Raw genomic sequence first — 19534 nt, 5'->3', positions numbered from 1 at the left:
CAAAAATATTTGAATAAATTATTTGTTTAAGGAATATTTGGGAAAAATGTTATGAATAAGTTTTGAATTTTTAAAATTCCCTCAATTTATATATTTAAAACAAATATATGGCCAAGAAGTTATAACAAGCTTCAGATTATTAAATAAAATTAAGAGTCTTTAATAAAATTATCAAGCATTAATCAATAAAACTTTTCTTAATTTGATAAGGCAAAGGTAATAAAAAAAGTAATATCTTTTTCTGGCCTTTAGCTACACTTAATTTACAAGAAAACATAAAAGGCTGATAAAAGTAGGTATATCAAGTTAAATAATAGTAGGATAAAACATTTAAATAAAGGAGCGTAGCTGATACCAAAAAACTTCCATGTCTACGAAGTAATTATAATAGGCAATCGTTTGAAATAAAAGCTTTAATTATTAATGTAATTAAAAATAGTTTTTATAATTTGCAATGGAAGCAGGCTATCAAAGAGCTCACCCTTCAACTTAACATGGAAATGCACCCTCTAGATGAGAATCTAGAAACGAAGGGAGTAAAATATTTGGAATTTTTTATATTTTGAGAGGGAATTTTATCCAACAAGCGATGACATATTTTTGAAAATGATAGATTAGTTGATTGATGGTAAACAAAAATAAATTTTAAAATAAAAAGATAAAATATAAGAGAAGTGATGTAGAGTGGTTTAATTACTATGCTCATTTATACATTCGATATATAGAATGCTATAAGAGATTAGAAGATAGTTATGATTAAATGATTAACCCTCAAAAAAGAGTGCTTCTCAAGGAGCTCTTAGATAATACAACATTAAGAATGATATAAGTCAAAAAGGTAAAATGATATTTTGATGATTAAACAAAAAAAATCAATCAGATTTTTTAGTTTTGATGTATTTAAATCTAAGCTATTACTTTTATCTTTAAAGGATTTAATATACTATAATACGACCACTAATAGCGTGCGTAGTGAATATCCAAATCTAGATGATACACTAAAAGATTTAAAGATGACACCTGAAGCGCTTAAAATTCCTGTTCCTAAATATTTGGTTGAGGATAACTAAGAAGATAGAGATAAAAGAAACTAGATGATTAAAAAATTAATGATGAATTTCCACGAAACAACTGCTCCAGAAGAAGAAATTTTTGTAGAAAGAGCAACATTTTTTGACAATAAAATTGAACATGCTATTTGTTGTATATAAAAAAATGAAAGAGGTAAAATACAATTATAATTATAAACTAAAAGTTTATTAACTTTAAATAAAAGAGTTAATTACTATTATTTAAAGATATTTGTAGTGTTATCCCAAGAAAAAACAACAAATTATTTAAATTTAAATTTTTAATATATAGGTCGTTAGGGTATTGAAAGAGCATTAATTGCTAAAACTCTAAGAAAGTAAGACCACTAAAGAATTGAAAAAAATAACAAACTGAGATAAGGACATGATATTGGAGAGGAGACTGAAAGAGAAGCTGCTGTTTTAGTAGTTTAAAAATACTATAAAGGATTTAAATCAAGAGAAAAGGTTTACTTCATGAGATAATAGGAATTAGAGTTTTTAGGAATAATCAAAAAACCTACTGACCCCAATGATCCTAATTCAGATGAGTACAAGTAGAGAATAAATAGAGAAGAAGTCAAAAAGAAATAAATCGAAGCAAATAAAAGTTATAAATAAGCAATTGAAGACATAAAAGCTGATTACTTAGAATTCTGGGGTGATGAAATAAGGTATTTTTATAATATTTAAATATATATTTATTTGTTTTAGTTAGTCGTCAGGGTAGGGTAGATTTTAAAAATGAAATATGTCTAACTGGTTTTTTTAAATTTTAAATAAATTATAATGATTCAATAAATGATTGTGTGTGTTTATTATAATTTCCCAGCTATAGATACTTTGATTAATATATTCGATGATTAATTTCTAAATTCAATTCTTGAAAGATACACAAATAATAGATAGAAAATATATTCAACTTAATTTTCTATTTTTATTATTATAATAGAGATAAAATGCTCCAAGAAAGAAGGGAGTGGATTCATGATTTCCTTAATAAAAGGGAATTCAAAGGTCTCCCTAAAAAGGCAAAAGAATTTTATGATAAAGATAAAGTTGCTTTACCTCCTACCCCTGAAGAAGAAGAATTGTAAAGAATGCTTGATGAATAGAAAAAGAAGGAGAAAAAGAAAAAGAAAGAAGCTAAGAAAGCAGGCAAAAAGGGTAAAAAGAAAAAACTCTCAGAAAGAGAAGAATTTTTAAAAGAAAGAGCTTGCAAAGGTCCTTCTGAAGCCGTTCTCAAAATATAGGAAAAGTATTATTTAAAAAAATATTTTAAATAAATAAATAATATGTATCTATTATTATATGTATGTATGAATGATTTAGCTTCTTACAATTTAATTATTTATTAATTTGCTGAACTGATTTTTAATTTATGTAAATAGAATAGAAAAGCATACTTAATCTTGGGTCAATCAAAAAGATAAAGTTACTGAATTTGATGAAGAAATGATAAAAGATGCAGTATTACCTGAAGTAGAAGAAAATGTATAAATACTTTTGATTGCTATTTTATTTTTAAAAAAATATTTTTGAGCTTAATTCCACAAAAAATAAATACTAAACAAAATTTATTTAACATATTTTTTGGCAAATAGATCAAGACTCTTGTGGATGATATGATAGATATGGAGTTGGCCAACATGAGACTCAGATATAAAATCAAGAAACCCAAGAAATCCAAAAAGAAGAAGAAAAAGAAGAAGAAGAAAAAAAAAGCCAAAAAGGTGCCAGGAATGAAATAAAACAAAAACAGAGATCCAAGAGATATGCTGGCAGAAGTAAGAATATATTTTTTAAATTTTTCATAATTTGCTTATATTATATAAAACTAACTTATTATTTCTAATATTATTTTGGAAGATACCTTCTTTCATTCAAAAAATGTAAAAAAATTTCTAGAAATAGAAATTTTATATTTAAATTTACCAAACTATTTAAATAATTATCGTAAACATATTTCATGCAGAAATTTAAATTTTATCTAGCACAAATCCAGGAAATGAAACTTATTTTTATAAAAAATTTTTGAGCTAGAGTTTGAAATAATAAGTAGATCAAAGCATAAAATAGATACATAAAAGAGAGCATATTAAAAACTAATAAGCCGTGTTTTCAATAATTTTGAAATTATTTATAATTTATAAACTAATTTTTTTGAAATATCTCACCAAAAATAGGCCAATCAAAATGAAAATTTGCTATTTATTTATTTAATCGATTAGCTTATGTATACTACCCCATCAATACTTTCATAACTCCAATTAATTGTTTTTTGCTTTTTAATATTATTTGTAATAACTTTAATCCCCACTTTGTCAACATAAATTGTTCATTCACATTTGAAAATTTGAAAATTTAAAACAGCATCTAAATTTTCAACGAATTTCTAACTTAAAATTTTTGAAACTCAATCTCTTCCGCAAAGCAAAAACAGAAAATTTCATGAAATTCAATAAATATTTTTTAAGAATATAATTTAAAAAATAAATATGACATAGCTATTATGGCTTTATTTAATTTTATTGATACTGTGGTAAGATTATTTTTAATTATTCTCTCTTTTTTTATGCACTTGACTTTGAAATTGTAAGAAGTTTAAAAAATTCTATTTAAGTTTCAGTTTACTGGACCTTCAATTAATTTGCTATTATTCAGATTCATGCACTGGATTATTGGCAGCTCCAATTTTAAATTTTTTTAAATTATTTGTTTCTATTTGGAAGAAAATGGAGAGCAATCCATTTTCTTTACATTTCTTATTATTTTTTAAATTTTATGTAAGTAAATAAAGCATGTAATTACACCCACTGATTTTTTATTTTTTTTTTGAATTTGAATGGAAGTATATTAATTCGCACCACATATATTTTTGTCAGTTTTTTATGATCAACAGCAAATTATATATTTTCTTCTTTCGCTTTTTTTTCAAAATTATATAATGCGCACAAAAATTATTTGTTAAAATGCTTCTTTTATAAATAATAGCTGATAGATTGCGGCATGGTTAAGTATCTTGAAAAAGCTAAGATGGATGATTTGATTGGATCTCCAAATTATCTTAGAATTACTTAAGAGGCTAAGCAAGAATTATAGCCTGATCCTAGTATGTTTGATATCAGAAACTATTTGGTTGAGAATCTCGCTATTCCATTGGGTACTCCTTACATCAAAGAAAATTTGGAAAGAATGAATTTTTTCCACTTCTTTGGTCCTCACGGCTCTGGAAAAACATTAGCAGTAAGAGCACTTTAATATGAGACAGATTCAATGGTAAAAAATTCTTTAATTACATACTAACTCTTGAAGTAATTCGAAAGCAAAACAAAAACCAAAACTTAATTTTACTACTTTTATGAACTCGAATTTCACTAAATTATGAAATCTATTTTATCTTTACGGATAGCTTTGGTCCTTGCAAAACTATATTATCAAAAGAATTTTTAAAGACTTTAAAGTGTATAGACATTTTTATGTTACAGACACATATTATTTTGAATTTAATGATTAAAATTCAAGAATATTAACAGAATTTGTGAAGAACTATTTGAGAATATTTTTTTTGCACTATCTGATCAATTAAACACATACATTATAACTACCTTTTTTTCAATAAACAAAGAGCGATCAAATGTTGTACAAATCCATTTTTAATTATATTGATTAATTCATATACACAATGTTTCACTTTATAGTAGGAATAATGGCTCAAATTTTAATTTTAAAATATAGGTTATAGACTTGTCTCCTAGTGCTTGGGAGAAACTTGATGTTGCCTACCACGATAAAGAGGGTATAGCAAGAATTTTGTATATGTCATTTACTGTTGCTAAGAAATATCAACCAGCTATTATCTATATAGATGAGGTAGAGAAAATCTTCAAGGCTAAAAAGAAGAAAAAGAAGAAAAAAAGTGGTGCTACCTCTGACCCTCTAGCAGCCCCAACAGTATCGATGGCCAAGGTAAAGAAACCACTAATGAAATTCAAGAAGGCTAAATACTTAAAGAAGGAAGATAGAGTTGCGGTCATTACACACACTACTCAGCCTTGGGGCTGCTCAAAAAAAATGCTAAAGAAATTTACAGAGAAGAGGGTTTACTTCCCATATCCATCGTATGGAAATAGAAAGAACTTAGTTGAGTTTTTCTTAAGAAAATTTGGTTTCTAGTTTGATCATAATTTCCCTACCTCTACACTGGCTCATGTTACAGAGGGGTACACTCCAGGAAATGTAATTACAAAAATTATGTTAATATTTTTAAAATAAATGTATCATCTTCACTTTAATATGAATCACACATTATTTAAAGAGAAATAAGCTAATTATTGGTATTGTCCCATATTCACAAATATTGTATAGATCCCAACCATTTTTACTTTAAAGAAGCTCATAAAAAACTATCAAATAAAATTTAGTTTTACTGAAAATAATAAAAAAGGTTAATAAAACACTCAAAAAAAGAAAAATAAATACTTTCTAAATATTTGAAATTTAACTTCTATTAATTTATCAACTAATTTCTTTTTTCAAAAAACTCACTTTCTTTTGCTTTACATCAAAACCTATTTAAATTTAATTCAAATGCTTTAATAGCGGAAGAAGAAAAAAAGATAAAGAAAGTATAAAAGAAGAAATAGAAATAATTTATCTAAATAAATACTTTGATTAAAAGTTCTATTTTATATATTGACTCACATACAATATTTTTTTTGTTGGGGAGAAAGAATTTAATAAATTGTAAAGCGCAATTTGACATACATTATTCACACTAACAATATGAGCATTTCAAGATTAATAAATTATAAATTATTGATTGATTAATTGATTAATAAATTTGGTTGGCTATCTGTGAAAGAAGATGGTTTTAAGATGCATTATTAGGCTAATGTGCTCTTTTTTTTTTATTTTTGTTTGAAAAGAGATTATCAGCGTTTATTAAATAGTAAATTAAATTTTTGTATTTATGATAACAAAGAATGAATGAATGATAAATAAATAAATGATGTAAATAACAATCAATAAATGATACGAAATTAATTTGCTAATTTTTTAACTTTTTGCAGAGAAATAAATACAAATTTTAAATTAAAAATATCATATTACCATCTAAATATTATTATTAAAAGCAGCTTAACAAAAATATAACCTATCTTGTCTAATTATAAGCACGTCTACATAATCAAATAAAGCACAATTTTTAAGCTTTGCTAGAAGACAAAATTTTAAAATAGTTTTTTATGTTATCACAATTTATGAAATGGAAATTTTTTTGGGGACAAAAATAAAAATATAAGCTTTATCAAATTTGAATGGATAATCTTTTATTAAGATCTCGTAAAAAGATTAGGAAATTTACATTTATTTTTTATCTATTTTTTGATTTTCCTCACCCCATTAATATAATTAATTTTACAATCTATAACAAAAGTATTTCGAGGCATTCTAAAAGGTTTTGACTGAGCGCAGACTTCTACAATTGAAGGAAAGGCCTATGACTATAAATGAGTTTATCGTCCCTCTCTCTAATCAACCTAATACATATCTTCAGGAATATATTAAATTTAGAGTAATTTATCTTACTATATTTAAATCTTTATTTTTTTAGTGTTATTTAATATTTTTTTTGGCTTACACACATTTATATTATCAATTGATTAATATCAAACAAAATTTACATAAAACAATTACATCCAATCAATAAAAATATATCTTTGCGCCTGTCTCATCTATTTATTAATAAATAAATAATTATAAAAGGAATTTTGGGATGAAATTTCTGGAGTCAAAGCACGCAGAAAGAAGAAGCTAAATCCCGATGGCGATGATGATAAAAAAGGAAAGAAAGGGAAAAAAGGTGGTAAAGCTAAGAAAAAGAAGAAATGACCTAGGAGATGTTGAGTGCAACTTTTTGTAATACAACACTATACAATTAATTACAAAATATCAGAAACAAGTGTCATTTAATTAGATTAAGGATGCATTATAAAAGAACAATCATCAGAAATTAAACATAAAGAATCAGATATACAAAAATATGAATAAAAATTAGTTTGCGATTCTAACTAACTAAATAAATCTTAATCAAATTAAAAAAATTAAAATATATACCATAAAAATTTGTGAAGAATAACTCATTTATTTTTTTGTTTTACATCTAAAATTTGCATTAGATATTTACTTTTTTTTACACATTAAATTTCACCGTTTCTAACTTTTCAAATACTCAATCAAGCCCCCCCACTCTAAAACAAAAAAATTTTTTTTTTTACTATTTTAATAAATTGAAGACTATAATTACAGAATGAACAATACATTTATGCATTTAAAAATTAATAAGCATTTTATCTTAAAATGAATGTAAAAAAAATACATACTTTGCACATTTTCAATTAGGTGATTAATAAAAGAGTAATCCGTTTCTTTGTAATTGTAATTGCTTATTTATGTATTTTGTTAGGATTTAAAAAGAAACGAAGTAAGTTTTTGACTAAAAACAAATTGAGAAAAACTTAATTTATCAATATTATTTTTTTAATCACATTAAAAAAAATATATCAAAATTTTATCTATTCTTCTTGTTTGAGAAAGCACGTTTGACTCTTACGAAATTTATAATCAAAATTAGTATGTATTAATAAATAAGATATTTTTAAAATAGTATTGGTTAATTTCCAAATCCTTTGATTAAAATCATACATTTAAAAACAATAATTATTTTCAATATCTTTTATCTACACAAGAAAGTTGCAAGGAAGTTATTACTTCTATTTTACAAAGAATTAGAATTATTCTATTAACTATATTATATTATTTCTATATTTATAAAATACATTTTGCAATCAATTCAACATTTGTTACTCCAAACAAATAAGTAATTAAGCTTAAAAGCAGAAGAGTGATGGATGATAACTTATAATAAATATTAATAAATCTGACCTTTTAATTTTTAATATACTTCAAAACTTTTATGCTTTTATTCATGAATTCTAAGATAGATATAAAAATCTGACTAGTTTAAGTTAAGCTAGCTAATATTTAAAAAACAAAATAATCAGCTTCATCAGAATATGAGTAATTCTAAAAATATGTTTCTATTTCTACACGTTATAAATTTATTTTTATGAGATTTAAATGCATTATTATTAGTTTTTAATAAATATTTGAGATTAATTGATTGAAATAAATGGCAGATTAATTCATATTTGCCAAGCATCATATAAATACTATATTATTTCATACTTACTTTAGATGATGATTTCAATCAAGAAATAAATTTCGTTAAATTAAATGGCTTCAAAATAATGATAATAATTTGGAGTTATTAGGAATTAGAAAATTCTAATTACTATATTTATTAACGTGGGTGTTTGTTTTAGGATGATTCAATAGATCTAATTAGATAGAAGTATCTTACTTTAGATCAACCAATAATTTAAAATTGAAAAACGTATTTACTTTTTTTGTTTGGTATAGATTTGGTGCCTATGCTTTAGGAAATGGTTAGTGACTTTTGTTGAATTATAAATGAATGAGATCACAGATTTGATATTTATAAAGTGACTTAATTGCGGTAATACGTTATCAAGAATTAATCTTATGACGTAATTAGTGCTTAGAAGCAAATATTAAAAATGAGCTAGTTTAAAATATCAATAATTATCCCTTATTTTATATATTATTAGTTTTAATAGAATAATTTACTATATTTATTCTAATAGTGTATAAGACTGTAATTATTATATATGCAGCGCCAATAAAATAAAGTTATTCACTATAAAATTTTAATAGTTTTTCAGTCATATTTCCCCTTTTCATCTTATAAAATATTCTTAGAGGTAGATTCTCTTTTCTAAAATTTGCTAAGTACTTTGGTTGTTAGTACGAATGAGTAGGAGATTAAGATAAATTAGAAATTTTAAAGTAAATTATGTATTTTTTAAAAAAAATCCAATATTTACATTAGAATGAATCAAATTATGATTTTCTGTATTTTTCAAAGTAAAGAGGATAAATTATTAAAGATTATATAGAAAAATAAAATTATACAATATATTTATTAATATTCTTCTTAATTAATTATAAGGGGTTTTTAATTTTTTGTTGAGTAAAATTCTAATTAAATATAAACATTATTTCTAAACAATTCTGTATAATCACATTAATTTAGTTTTTTTCTTGCTTAACAGAAGTTAGTTGGTCTTAAATTGAAAATGCACTAATTATTTGCTATCAGTATTTCTGAGATGCCTTTATAGTTTGTATCATTCATTTTCTTTTTAAGCTGATTAATACAAAAATATATAGAAATTGATTAAGCTATCTGTTATCATTTAAGATTTAGGTAAGAAGTGAGACTTGATTGATTGATTGATTTTTTATTTATTTTTTGTTTGTTAGATTGATAAATTGATAGAAAGCCAAAATAAGTAACATAATTCCTATTTTAAATCTAGAACGAATTAATTACAGAAATTATTGATTGAGTGAGTGAGTGAGAGACATGACTTTAAAGGTAGATTCATTCATATTTACAAGAAATGGATGATTTTAGTATTATTATTGCTATTAGATAATTTTTATGGGTATGTGTAGAAAGAATAAGAATCAAGAAGAGAGTAATGTTGTGTAATGTTATATTGTTATGTGTGTGTGTTTTTGAGATTAGCGAATAATTTATTAATTTATGTATAGTTTGTTGATGTTATTATTGTTATTTTATATAAAAAGCTAGAATTTTATGAAGTGTTAATAAGCTAACTATTTTGCGCTCAAATTTAATTTGAACTAGTTGATTAATTTATGCACTATCATTCTAGTGTTTTGATAATGATATATAATTAGATGATTCGGATGTATTGTATATACAGGTGGTTTAATAATCAATGTAAGACGTTTTAATAAACACTCAATTAGTCTACTCAACAAGAGGATTCATCATCAGAAAGATCCATCATTTATTGAAACCAAGGGTGAGTAAGAATTTCATTGAAAGAAAGTCTTTCACTAGGGTTTCTTGTAAGTAGCTTGTTGAGTAAGTCCTTGAGTTGGGCGAATCTGACTTCAGAGGAGTCAAAGAAACGTTAGTAGATGTTGGTTAAACGTTTGATGAAAGGGATCTCCCAGAAACCTTCGTAGTTCTTTAAAACAATGTATGAGTAGTAGGTATCATTTTCAAAAGCTCTTTCACTGTGGAAGGGTAAGACGAAGAAGAGACTTTCAAACATGCACACTCCGAAAGCGAAAGAGTCAGTTTTAGTGAGGTCGAATGTAGATTAGTTATTTGAGTCCTTTGAGGCAGCAGAAGGTTTCTTTGATAAATACTTGATCATTTCAGGAGCCAAGAAAGAGGGGGCTCTATATCTCCATTATTCAGCTTAGAAAGGAGAACTGGTGTTGCAAGCGAATCCAAAATCACTAAGTTTAGCTTCTCCGTTTTCTATATTTAAAGAAATTAAGATTAGAATGGTTAATATACAAAAATGAAATTTGTAAGATAAGATGATGCATTTTGTAAATAGATAGTTTGCTAGAGTGAATGATAGATTTGGTTATAAAAAATAGTTTTTTTGTATGTCTGTAAAACTTTATATTTTAAAGTGGAAAAAAGGAATAGAGTGGGAAGTAGAAATTCAAAATCTTAATAGTTTAAATATTGTAGTAAGAAATCAGTATTATATATAACCAATTAATTAATTTAGTCTACAAAGACTACTACTACTAAGACTATATTTTTTGAATTAAATTATTTGAATTCTCTCTCTCTCTATCTATCGCTCGATAATTTAACATTGAGAAAAAAACTCAAATTATGCTAATTTATTAACTTCTCCAAAATTTATGTTAGAAATAAATAATTAATTTATAAATTAATTAATTAAATCCAGCTGAATATTTTGAATTTCTTGTTTTGGTTGTTTTGGAACGAACGTATATATTTATTTGTTAGTATTTTTTAATTTTTCTTCTGTTCATTAATTTAATTAAAAAGTTGTTAATTATTTTCTATTTATTTATTTTTAAGTTTTGTATTTATAAATTACATTGTTTCAAAACAGTTAACAATTCATGCAGATTATTTATTCATTCATTCATTCACATAAGCAAATTAAATATCACAAAATTGCAAAGTAAAAATGAAATTTTAATGTTTATTTACCAAAAATGAGGACATTTTCGAGCTTAATATCATTGTGGGCAAAGTTTTTGCTGTGGAGGTATTGAACAGCCTTGGCAATACCAGAGAAAATTTATCTAGCCTTTACGGGATGAAGAGGGTTGGGGTGATTGCTCTTCAAGTAGGTAAGTAAATCGCATTAAGCTAATTCCATGGTGAATCCACGAACTTCGCTGTGGTCTTTGAAGTTGTCAAGTGCCAAATCTTCAAAATATTCACCAACAGAGATTATATTTTCATGTTAGAGATTCTTTAATATAGTGTATTCTCTTTTTAAATCTTATTCTTTAGCAAGTTAATGGGAAGAGGTTTGAATTTTTAAAGCGTATTCAATATTTTCTTCAGTTTAGATTCTCATAACAGTAGAGGAGTGAGTTTAATCAATATGTTCAGCTTGATAAATCATTTTTTGGATTATATTTAGAGGAGTAGAAGTAAATATATTTTATATGATGTTTTTAGTAAAGCGCACTTTGTGGAGCTGCTTCTTTTTTTTGGATATTAATTACAGATAATTATTGATTTGTAATTTTTGTTTTGTTAAAAGATATTATTATAATTTTTAGCTTAGATATTCGATTGATTTAAAGAAAGATTAATACACACACTTCAATATAAGCTAGCTACCCGTCAAAATCAATCAAATTAATAATAAATAAGATTTGTTAAGTAAAATCTTAAAAATTAATCTAAAATTTTCTCTAAAAAATTTAATTAATTGTTTGTTTGTTTGTTCTTCTTCTTTTCTTTTTCTTGATTCTTTTTTTAATTATCAATTCAATAAAAAAAAAAGCAATCTAAATTCCTTTATATTTCGCTATTTATTAACATTGATTACTTTCAAAAAAATTAATTAGCCAAGAAAAAAAAAAAGATTGAATAGAAAAATTCATCGGTATATTTTTGTTACCCCACCCCTAATTTACTAACTCACTTTTCAAATAATTTTTCATCATTATAAAAATAGAAAGAAGACTTCTATGATTCAGTCCTTTGCTGCGCAAATGGAATTCTGATTTTTGCTTTGATTATTTATTTATCTAATTAATTTACAATAGAGAATGCCTAAAACAATTAATATAAAAAACTTCGATTGCTAACTCTTTAAAATATATGGATTTATCAAAAAATTAATGACAAAAAGATTTTATTCTATATATTAACAAAAGAGAGTTAGTTCCTCTTCATTCATCTTAATAGACAAATAAGCGATTTAAAATATCACATGCATAAAACTTTAAATTGAATTATAATACAAACGTACCCATATGTAAATATTCTAAAAGATTATTAGTCGTAAAATATAAATATGTCTTAGATACCATTAAGCAATCGAAATGCAGCAAAGTCTCAGAAAATCTTATGTATTAGTTAGAAAAATGCAAAGAAAATCATATAAATAATTTGAAAAATACACTGTCTGATTTTTAAAAAGAAAAGAGTAGTAATTGATAAATCTATTTTTATGGTTTCAATATATGAAGAATAAAGAAAATAAAGCGATATCAAAAACACATTAATCCATGATACATATATTTATGCATATGCATATTTCATTGTTTATCAAATAGAAAAAAAGATTTGCTAAACTATAATTTTTTACATTCTGATAATTAAAAGTTTTAAAAGTCTTAAAAATAATTGATAAAATAGATTCTACCTTTTAGATACCTTATAAGCCGAAAGAATGAAAAAGTTTGCTTTTAAAATTGCCATTTTGCCACTTGGATCTTAGATCAATTTTTTAGATTAGTTAGTTCAATTATAGGCTGGCTACTTTCGGTAGATCAGTCATCTCGTCAACAATAATAAAAATATGAGATACAAACTTTTTCAATAACTCTTCAACTTTGAGATAAATTAACAATTAGAAGAAAAATAAAAGAAACTTCAAGGTCAAAAAGGAATAAATTGTATCAATCTTTAATAGATTTATTATTTTGATTTTTCTCTTTTCAGATTGAAGAAGAATTGAACTTTTTATATTTAATATTTAAGAAGAAAATTATAATTTTTTTTATATTCTCCTAAATTTTTAAATTTTCTATTTAACATTAAGCACTATGACATACCAAGACGTTTTTTTAATTAATTTAAATTAAAATTGCAAAGTTGTTGTTTATAATCTTCGATTATTTAAATTATTTCTTTACTACTACAGATTTTCTTATAAATTCTCCTTTCATTATTTTAAGTTACCCAATAACTTATAATTATCTTATGCAAAATTCAAAAAATTAAATCGGTTTATTGAAAGAAATCTATAAATTTGTAAAATAACAGATATTTCAATTAAAAATAGATAGGAGAGGACACTAACTTAATTTATATTTTCATGCTTCATTACATTTTTATTACTTAATAAAAACAAGAAATACTAAAGATATAAAAGAAATAATTAAAGGTAAAATATTAACAAGATACAGAATAAATCCTATCTTATTTCATATCTTTTCAGATTAAGTTAAATTTAAGAAAGACAAGCAATTTTTTAAATATAGAAAACCATTTATTTAAATCTCAGAGATTTAAATTCGTTAGGAAAAAGTATAAAAATCAATATGAACATTTAAAAAAGTGTTATAATATAATCAAGTTTTATTTATTTAAAAAAAGTAAATAAAGTAGAATAAAAATTATGTAAATTAGTTAGAATATAATTTAATGAGTATATAAATGTGTTTATGTGCGTGTGTTTATGTGTTCTAGCGGGGATAAACACTATTCGACTAAATTTACAAATTTAATAACTAAAGGTATAGAGTAGTTAGTTAGTTAGATATATATATATATATAGATATTAACTATCTATACTTAACATGAAAAAAATTGCATTGGAAAATAAATGCAGTTTTGTAAAGATACGCATTAAATATTTAAAAATACTTTGTAGTAGCTATTAATATTTACTAAGACTTGCAAACTTGTTTACTAATATTAATTTTGTCAGCTCAAAAATACCATGCGCGTAAAATATTTAAAATAGATTAAATAGGCGCTATTATGTTAGACGCAAAAGTGAACTAGATTTTCAAACAATATCTTCCCTTTTTAAAATTAAAAATCAATTATCAGTCAATTTATTTTTTTTTACCCCTCTAAATATTTGTATTTTATCTTTATAATTTTTCTTTTTATCTGCAAACAAAATTTCTAAAAATATCTAAAATATAAATAGCAAATTTATAATAAAAAAATCTTGCTAGTTTTCTATCTAAAAATGTAAGCCAAATTTTATGTAAAGAAAGTGATTAAATGTCCAAATAAATTATGTAAGTCAATTTTTGAGATTAAATTTATTACGCTTCTTTAAAAAGAATAAATACTCAGAGTAAACAATATCTTATAAACATATCATCAAATAAACAAAACACAGTTCTAAATTTAAATATTTCTTACCCTTTAGTGCATTGTAATGTGAAATTTTCGGATTTGCTTAACTTTTTAGTAGCGCGTGATAGTTAGTTAGTTTGTTAGTTATTAGTAAAAGAAAAATAAAAGATGATGAACTTTGAGTTTTTCGGATATTATTTAAAATTTCAAAGCTGTTTTATAAATAAAATTCTGTTATTTGATAATGAATATCATAATTGCTATTCTGATTCCAGTTTTATAAAATTTTGTAGTTTAATTTAGTAATTGAGTTAAGTTACTTATGCGATTTCTTAAAAATGAAAGCGAATAAGAAAATAGATCCAAAATTAAAAAAAGCCAATCTCAAATATTCATTTTTAATTATAATTACCTTATGAATTCTCATAGTACATGTTTATTAAATGAATTTTTTTTTCTTTTATTACCAATTTAGGCTGTTCCAAATTTCTAAAAACCTAAAAATAATATATGATGATAATGCGGGTGTGCTTATTTATTTATTGTATTTTGTTTACATTAAGACTTTAAGATTTTGACAAATTTATAATTTGATAATTAAAATACATATACTTTCTATTATTAACTTACAATTTAAATTTTAAAATGTTATATTTAAAATGTCTTTTCTATTTAGTCTTCATAAGCCATTTGATTAAATAATCTCCAGTCTATTTCTTTTACTGCTGTTTTAAAGTTTAATAAATAAATAAATAATCTTTGAAATTTTATAAAATAAATGAAAGTAGTGTGATGCGGTAAAACAGATAGTTGTGACAGCTAGCAATGCTATTAATTTACTTACCATAATTAAAAATTATATTATGACTTAAGTTTTAGCTAAAGATATTTAGTAGAAGAATCAATTTAAATGTTGCGACTTAAAATGTAAATTTTATATTTATTTGATAAATCAATGGATGTATTGATTTGTTAGTATTGTGAAATCAATATTCTCCACCTTTCTCTCCTTACTTTCTACTCCTATGATTTATGTAAATGTTGTTTTCTTTGAAATTTTTTTTCAAAAAAAATATAATTTTGAAATAAATTATGAATTTTAACTGTTCCTACTTAGACTATAGATCTCATTTGTCAAATTTGAATCCATTTAAGCTACTGATTTATTTTTTTTACTGCTTTAGGATATCTAAATTTTGAAAAATACAAATAAATATTTCATTTTTAATTTAAACTTTAACTTGTGATATTTACTAATTAATATAAAGATAAAGTTAGAATCCTTATTACGATTATGGAATAAGTAAAAATTAATAAAATTATCTAGACTAGCGCTATGAATTATATCTATATCTCTGCAATTTAATATCTCAAATAGGAAAATAAATCTATTGGTTGCAAGTATAAACGAATAACTTGTAGGGTATTAGGATAATAAAAACTAATAGCAATTACTAAAATGAAATTTGATAGCTTGATAAAAAGCATTTTATAGAAATTAAAATCTGACAACAATAAAAATAATCTTGAACAGTTAATTTTTAGGAATATAACTAATATTTAATCAGATAGTAAAAACAAACCATATAGACATACATTTACACACAGGAAGGAAGGACATTATTTTTAAAATTACTGAAATTTGAATAAGAATTTGTTCATTTTAAAAAATTTAATTTTTACTCTATTTAGTATTATCTATTATATAGGTATTTTATTATATATATAAATTAATTGTCAGTTATTTCGGTTAGTTTTTTATCACTTATGTTAAGATGACTCTAACGTTATAAAAAATACTCAATTAATAATTAATAAAATTTAACCTACTCCATTATAAAATTAAAACAAAAATAGATCAGCCTTTATAACCAAACAACTTGTTTGAAAAATAAAAAAAAAGTTTATTTTTTGTCATAGCCATTTAATAGTGTATTTTTATACAAAATTTAACTCTTGTTGAATAAAACATATTAAAATAAATAGGCTTTTTGAAAAAAAATATATGGCAAACAAAAAAACTATAATTTAAGTATATATTGATCAAGATTAATCAAAAACTTACTTTTAAAGTTAATATTTTTTTTTATGATAATAACACCTTTTATGAAAGAAAGAAAGATAGTTGCTGAAAACATAATTAAAAGCATCTCATATCTGTTAAAATAAGATTAAAATAACTGAATGAATATAAACTATTCAAGTAGTCAGTAAAATTTATTATTATAGAACTACTTTATATTTTAGTTCGAATAAAATGATCAGATGATAAAATCCTATCAACGAATAAAACTTAGTGCTAGTTTTACTTTATTTGCCTTATTTTAAATGTTTTCTTAGATCTGATTTTAACCAGTAAAACCTTATTTTAAAACATAGTTAATTTTGAATGCATTTAAGCTTACCAACATATTATTTGAATGAAAAAAGTAATCAGTAATTGAATTGTATAATAAATGTAATTTCTTCAGTTTTTTACAGTAAATGAAATCTAATAATTCAATTTTTTATGTTATTTGTATATTTCAAAACTAACTAAAGTGCTTATGAAGTATATATTAAATCCCTTCATAACTTATAGTATTTTATAAGGAAACATGTTTTCAATTCAGTAGCTGAATTAATAAGGTTTTCAGTATTGATTGATTTAAATTTGATTTAAAAATTTTCATTCATTCAAAATAAACACTCCAGTAGCTTTGGTAATAGTTATTTGAGCTTCAAAAATGTATTAAAAACTATCATTTTTACAAAATTTGATTATCCATTGTTTAAAATAACAACAACCACAAAATTAACATAAATTTAGTTGCAAATATTTGGCATAGACTTTAATTATATAAAAAAGGAATAAACTATATGTAAGGGCTATTAAATTTTACAAAAATTAATTGAATTTATTCATTCAGTAAAAACTTATATTTAATTTTTTAATTTACTGTTAATAATAATTATATTATTATATAAATGTATCAAAATAAAGATTAAAAAATTTTGAAATTCTATATCGTTTAATCCAAACTAATAACCAAAAACATAAATAAATATACATATGCCAATCTAATTTTTATATATGCTTGAATTCTCAATTACTTGCTCAATTCTTTAGCAATAAATTTTATTGGTGGGTATTAGTGTAGAATTTATAGCTGTTTTAAACTATAATGATGACCTATATACATAAATACATACATTAATGCATATATAAATGAGTAATGACTTGAATAAGTTTATTACAAAATGTAATAGAAACAAATCATACAAATTTCTTATCAAATAAGTCTAATATTTTTGATTTCTTTATATAAATATAAGTAAAAATAACTAAAATAAAAAGCACTATCAGTGAGAAAGTATATTACTGAACAATTTTCAAGATTAAGAATTAACTTTAATCAACATCTTCTTTGCTTAGAGTTTTATTTAAATATGGTATCATTTCGTTGTTAAAATATTCTTATAATTCTTTGATAATTGCACTGGCCTTTTAAAATTTGTTGATAGTAATTAATGTGAAGAATATTTTGCATTTCGTTGTAATTTCTTACCACTTTTCTTAGAACTCAAAATATTTCTCTAGCTAAAATATATCAGAAATCTTAGTTTCTGCAGACATTAATAAGGAACCTGTTTGTACCTTTTCAAGTAGTTCGTGCTCTAATAATTCTATAGATTTCATATAAAGTTATAAACAAACATCTCTTTGTTAACTGACCAAACTTTCTTTAACCTTAAAATAGGCTTTGCTTATCACCTAATTTACTTAATTTATTTATTAGTAGAATCTTTACTCATTCATAAAGCCATACAAAAAATATTATTAGTTCTACTGAGATATAAACTCATTTAATTATATCTCTCCATCTACTTCTTAATATTCTTTGCTTAATATTATAAAAATTGTGTTAGTGTTGCCTTCTACTTTATATTTATTTGATAAAAAAGTCATCAGCTTCTCTTTATCAAAAGAATTTTATTCAATTATTTTGTTGTTGTTGTTATTTTCGTTTACCTTAAAATCTTCTAAATTATAAAGAGAATTTTGTCTCTAAGCAGTAAAGCTCAATGTTTCATTGAATATAAAAGATGAACAATTTTATATTTAATATTGTTTAGAAATTTTAACTGAATGATCTTCTGGTAAAGGAGGTAGATTTTAGTTAAAATCTATATCGATATAGTTTAAGAATGTCTAATAATCTGTAGTATTATTTTCAAGCGGGATTATTTCATGAATCTAAGGAGAATAATTAACAAAAAACTAATAATTATTTCTAAAAATGTCCATTTTTTTCTTATTCTAAATAATTATGTAATGAATAGCTAAATCTGTTTAAAATTCTACATTCTTCAAGCTATCAAATTTATCTTTGATGCTATTATCCAGCATTCTTGGTGATTCAAAACTAACACATCGCACCCCCTAAATAGAATATAAAATTAGAACAGACGCAAAGCCCAAAAAATATTTATTCTCAAAGTAATTCATTTATTTAACTGGAATAAAATTATATGACTAAAAAAAATCTTCAAAATTTTTTTATTTTTTAAATATTCAATACTTTACTAAAAATTGCGAATTTACACGTTTAATTTAACAATAAAGTATTTGATTTAAATTCTTTTCATTCATTATATTAATTCCATTTAATTTAGATCAAATTATAATATTTATTTTACCAATTAAATTGATAAATCTTTCTTTAAATTCATTCATATTTTATTGATTTGTCCATTTTTATTGAACTTAATGGAAATATGTCATTATTAATTATCAATGATTATTCATAGAATTAAAATAGTATTTGAATAATTTGAATAATAATAAAGTTTTATTAAATTCTAGTAATACACTCATTATAATAATTTTAGAAATAAGCTGTATGCTCAATTTTATGAATTTATGTTAAATAAATTTTGTAAGATAAAATTTAATTTTCAGGTTTGT

General features: G+C 23.2%; 4 protein-coding genes across 4 annotated transcripts; 2 read left to right on the top strand and 2 right to left on the bottom strand. All coding sequences in view use genetic code 6, as the record gives it.

The window, feature by feature from the left end:
• Nucleotides 1–367: 367 nt before the first annotated feature.
• On the top strand, nucleotides 368–6962 carry TTHERM_000268319 (AAA family ATPase; the record flags this gene model as incomplete). Its single annotated transcript, XM_012797614.1, has 12 exons — nucleotides 368–378; nucleotides 440–536; nucleotides 659–838; nucleotides 933–1224; nucleotides 1363–1744; nucleotides 2023–2328; nucleotides 2462–2564; nucleotides 2675–2857; nucleotides 4065–4349; nucleotides 4809–5309; nucleotides 6508–6645; nucleotides 6837–6962. The coding sequence occupies 12 exons, from the start codon at nucleotides 368–370 to the stop codon at nucleotides 6960–6962; spliced, it is 2604 nt and encodes an 867-aa protein (XP_012653068.1).
• Nucleotides 6963–9997: 3035 nt separating this feature from the next.
• On the bottom strand, nucleotides 9998–11659 carry TTHERM_00268310 (kinase domain protein; the record flags this gene model as incomplete). Its single annotated transcript, XM_001015965.3, has 2 exons — nucleotides 9998–10515; nucleotides 11236–11659. The coding sequence occupies 2 exons, from the start codon at nucleotides 11657–11659 to the stop codon at nucleotides 9998–10000; spliced, it is 942 nt and encodes a 313-aa protein (XP_001015965.1).
• Nucleotides 11660–12940: 1281 nt separating this feature from the next.
• Nucleotides 12941–13818, top strand: TTHERM_00268300 (hypothetical protein; the record flags this gene model as incomplete). The annotated part of the gene is made up of 2 exons (XM_001015964.2): nucleotides 12941–13166; nucleotides 13556–13818. 2 exons carry the CDS (start codon nucleotides 12941–12943, stop codon nucleotides 13816–13818), a joined length of 489 nt encoding a protein of 162 aa, XP_001015964.2.
• Nucleotides 13819–17683: 3865 nt separating this feature from the next.
• TTHERM_00268290 (hypothetical protein) lies at nucleotides 17684–18874 on the bottom strand (the record flags this gene model as incomplete). Its single annotated transcript, XM_001015963.2, has 3 exons — nucleotides 17684–17758; nucleotides 17824–17884; nucleotides 17949–18874. 3 exons carry the CDS (start codon nucleotides 18872–18874, stop codon nucleotides 17684–17686), a joined length of 1062 nt encoding a protein of 353 aa, XP_001015963.2.
• Between the last annotated feature and the right edge of the window lie 660 nt (nucleotides 18875–19534).

This window comes from Tetrahymena thermophila (genome assembly GCF_000189635.1).
Source record: "Tetrahymena thermophila SB210 genomic scaffold scf_8254649, whole genome shotgun sequence".
Lineage (NCBI taxonomy): Eukaryota > Ciliophora > Oligohymenophorea > Hymenostomatida > Tetrahymenidae > Tetrahymena > Tetrahymena thermophila.
Note: the sequence above shows the minus strand (reverse complement) of the source record. Positions and strands in the feature narration are given on the sequence as shown.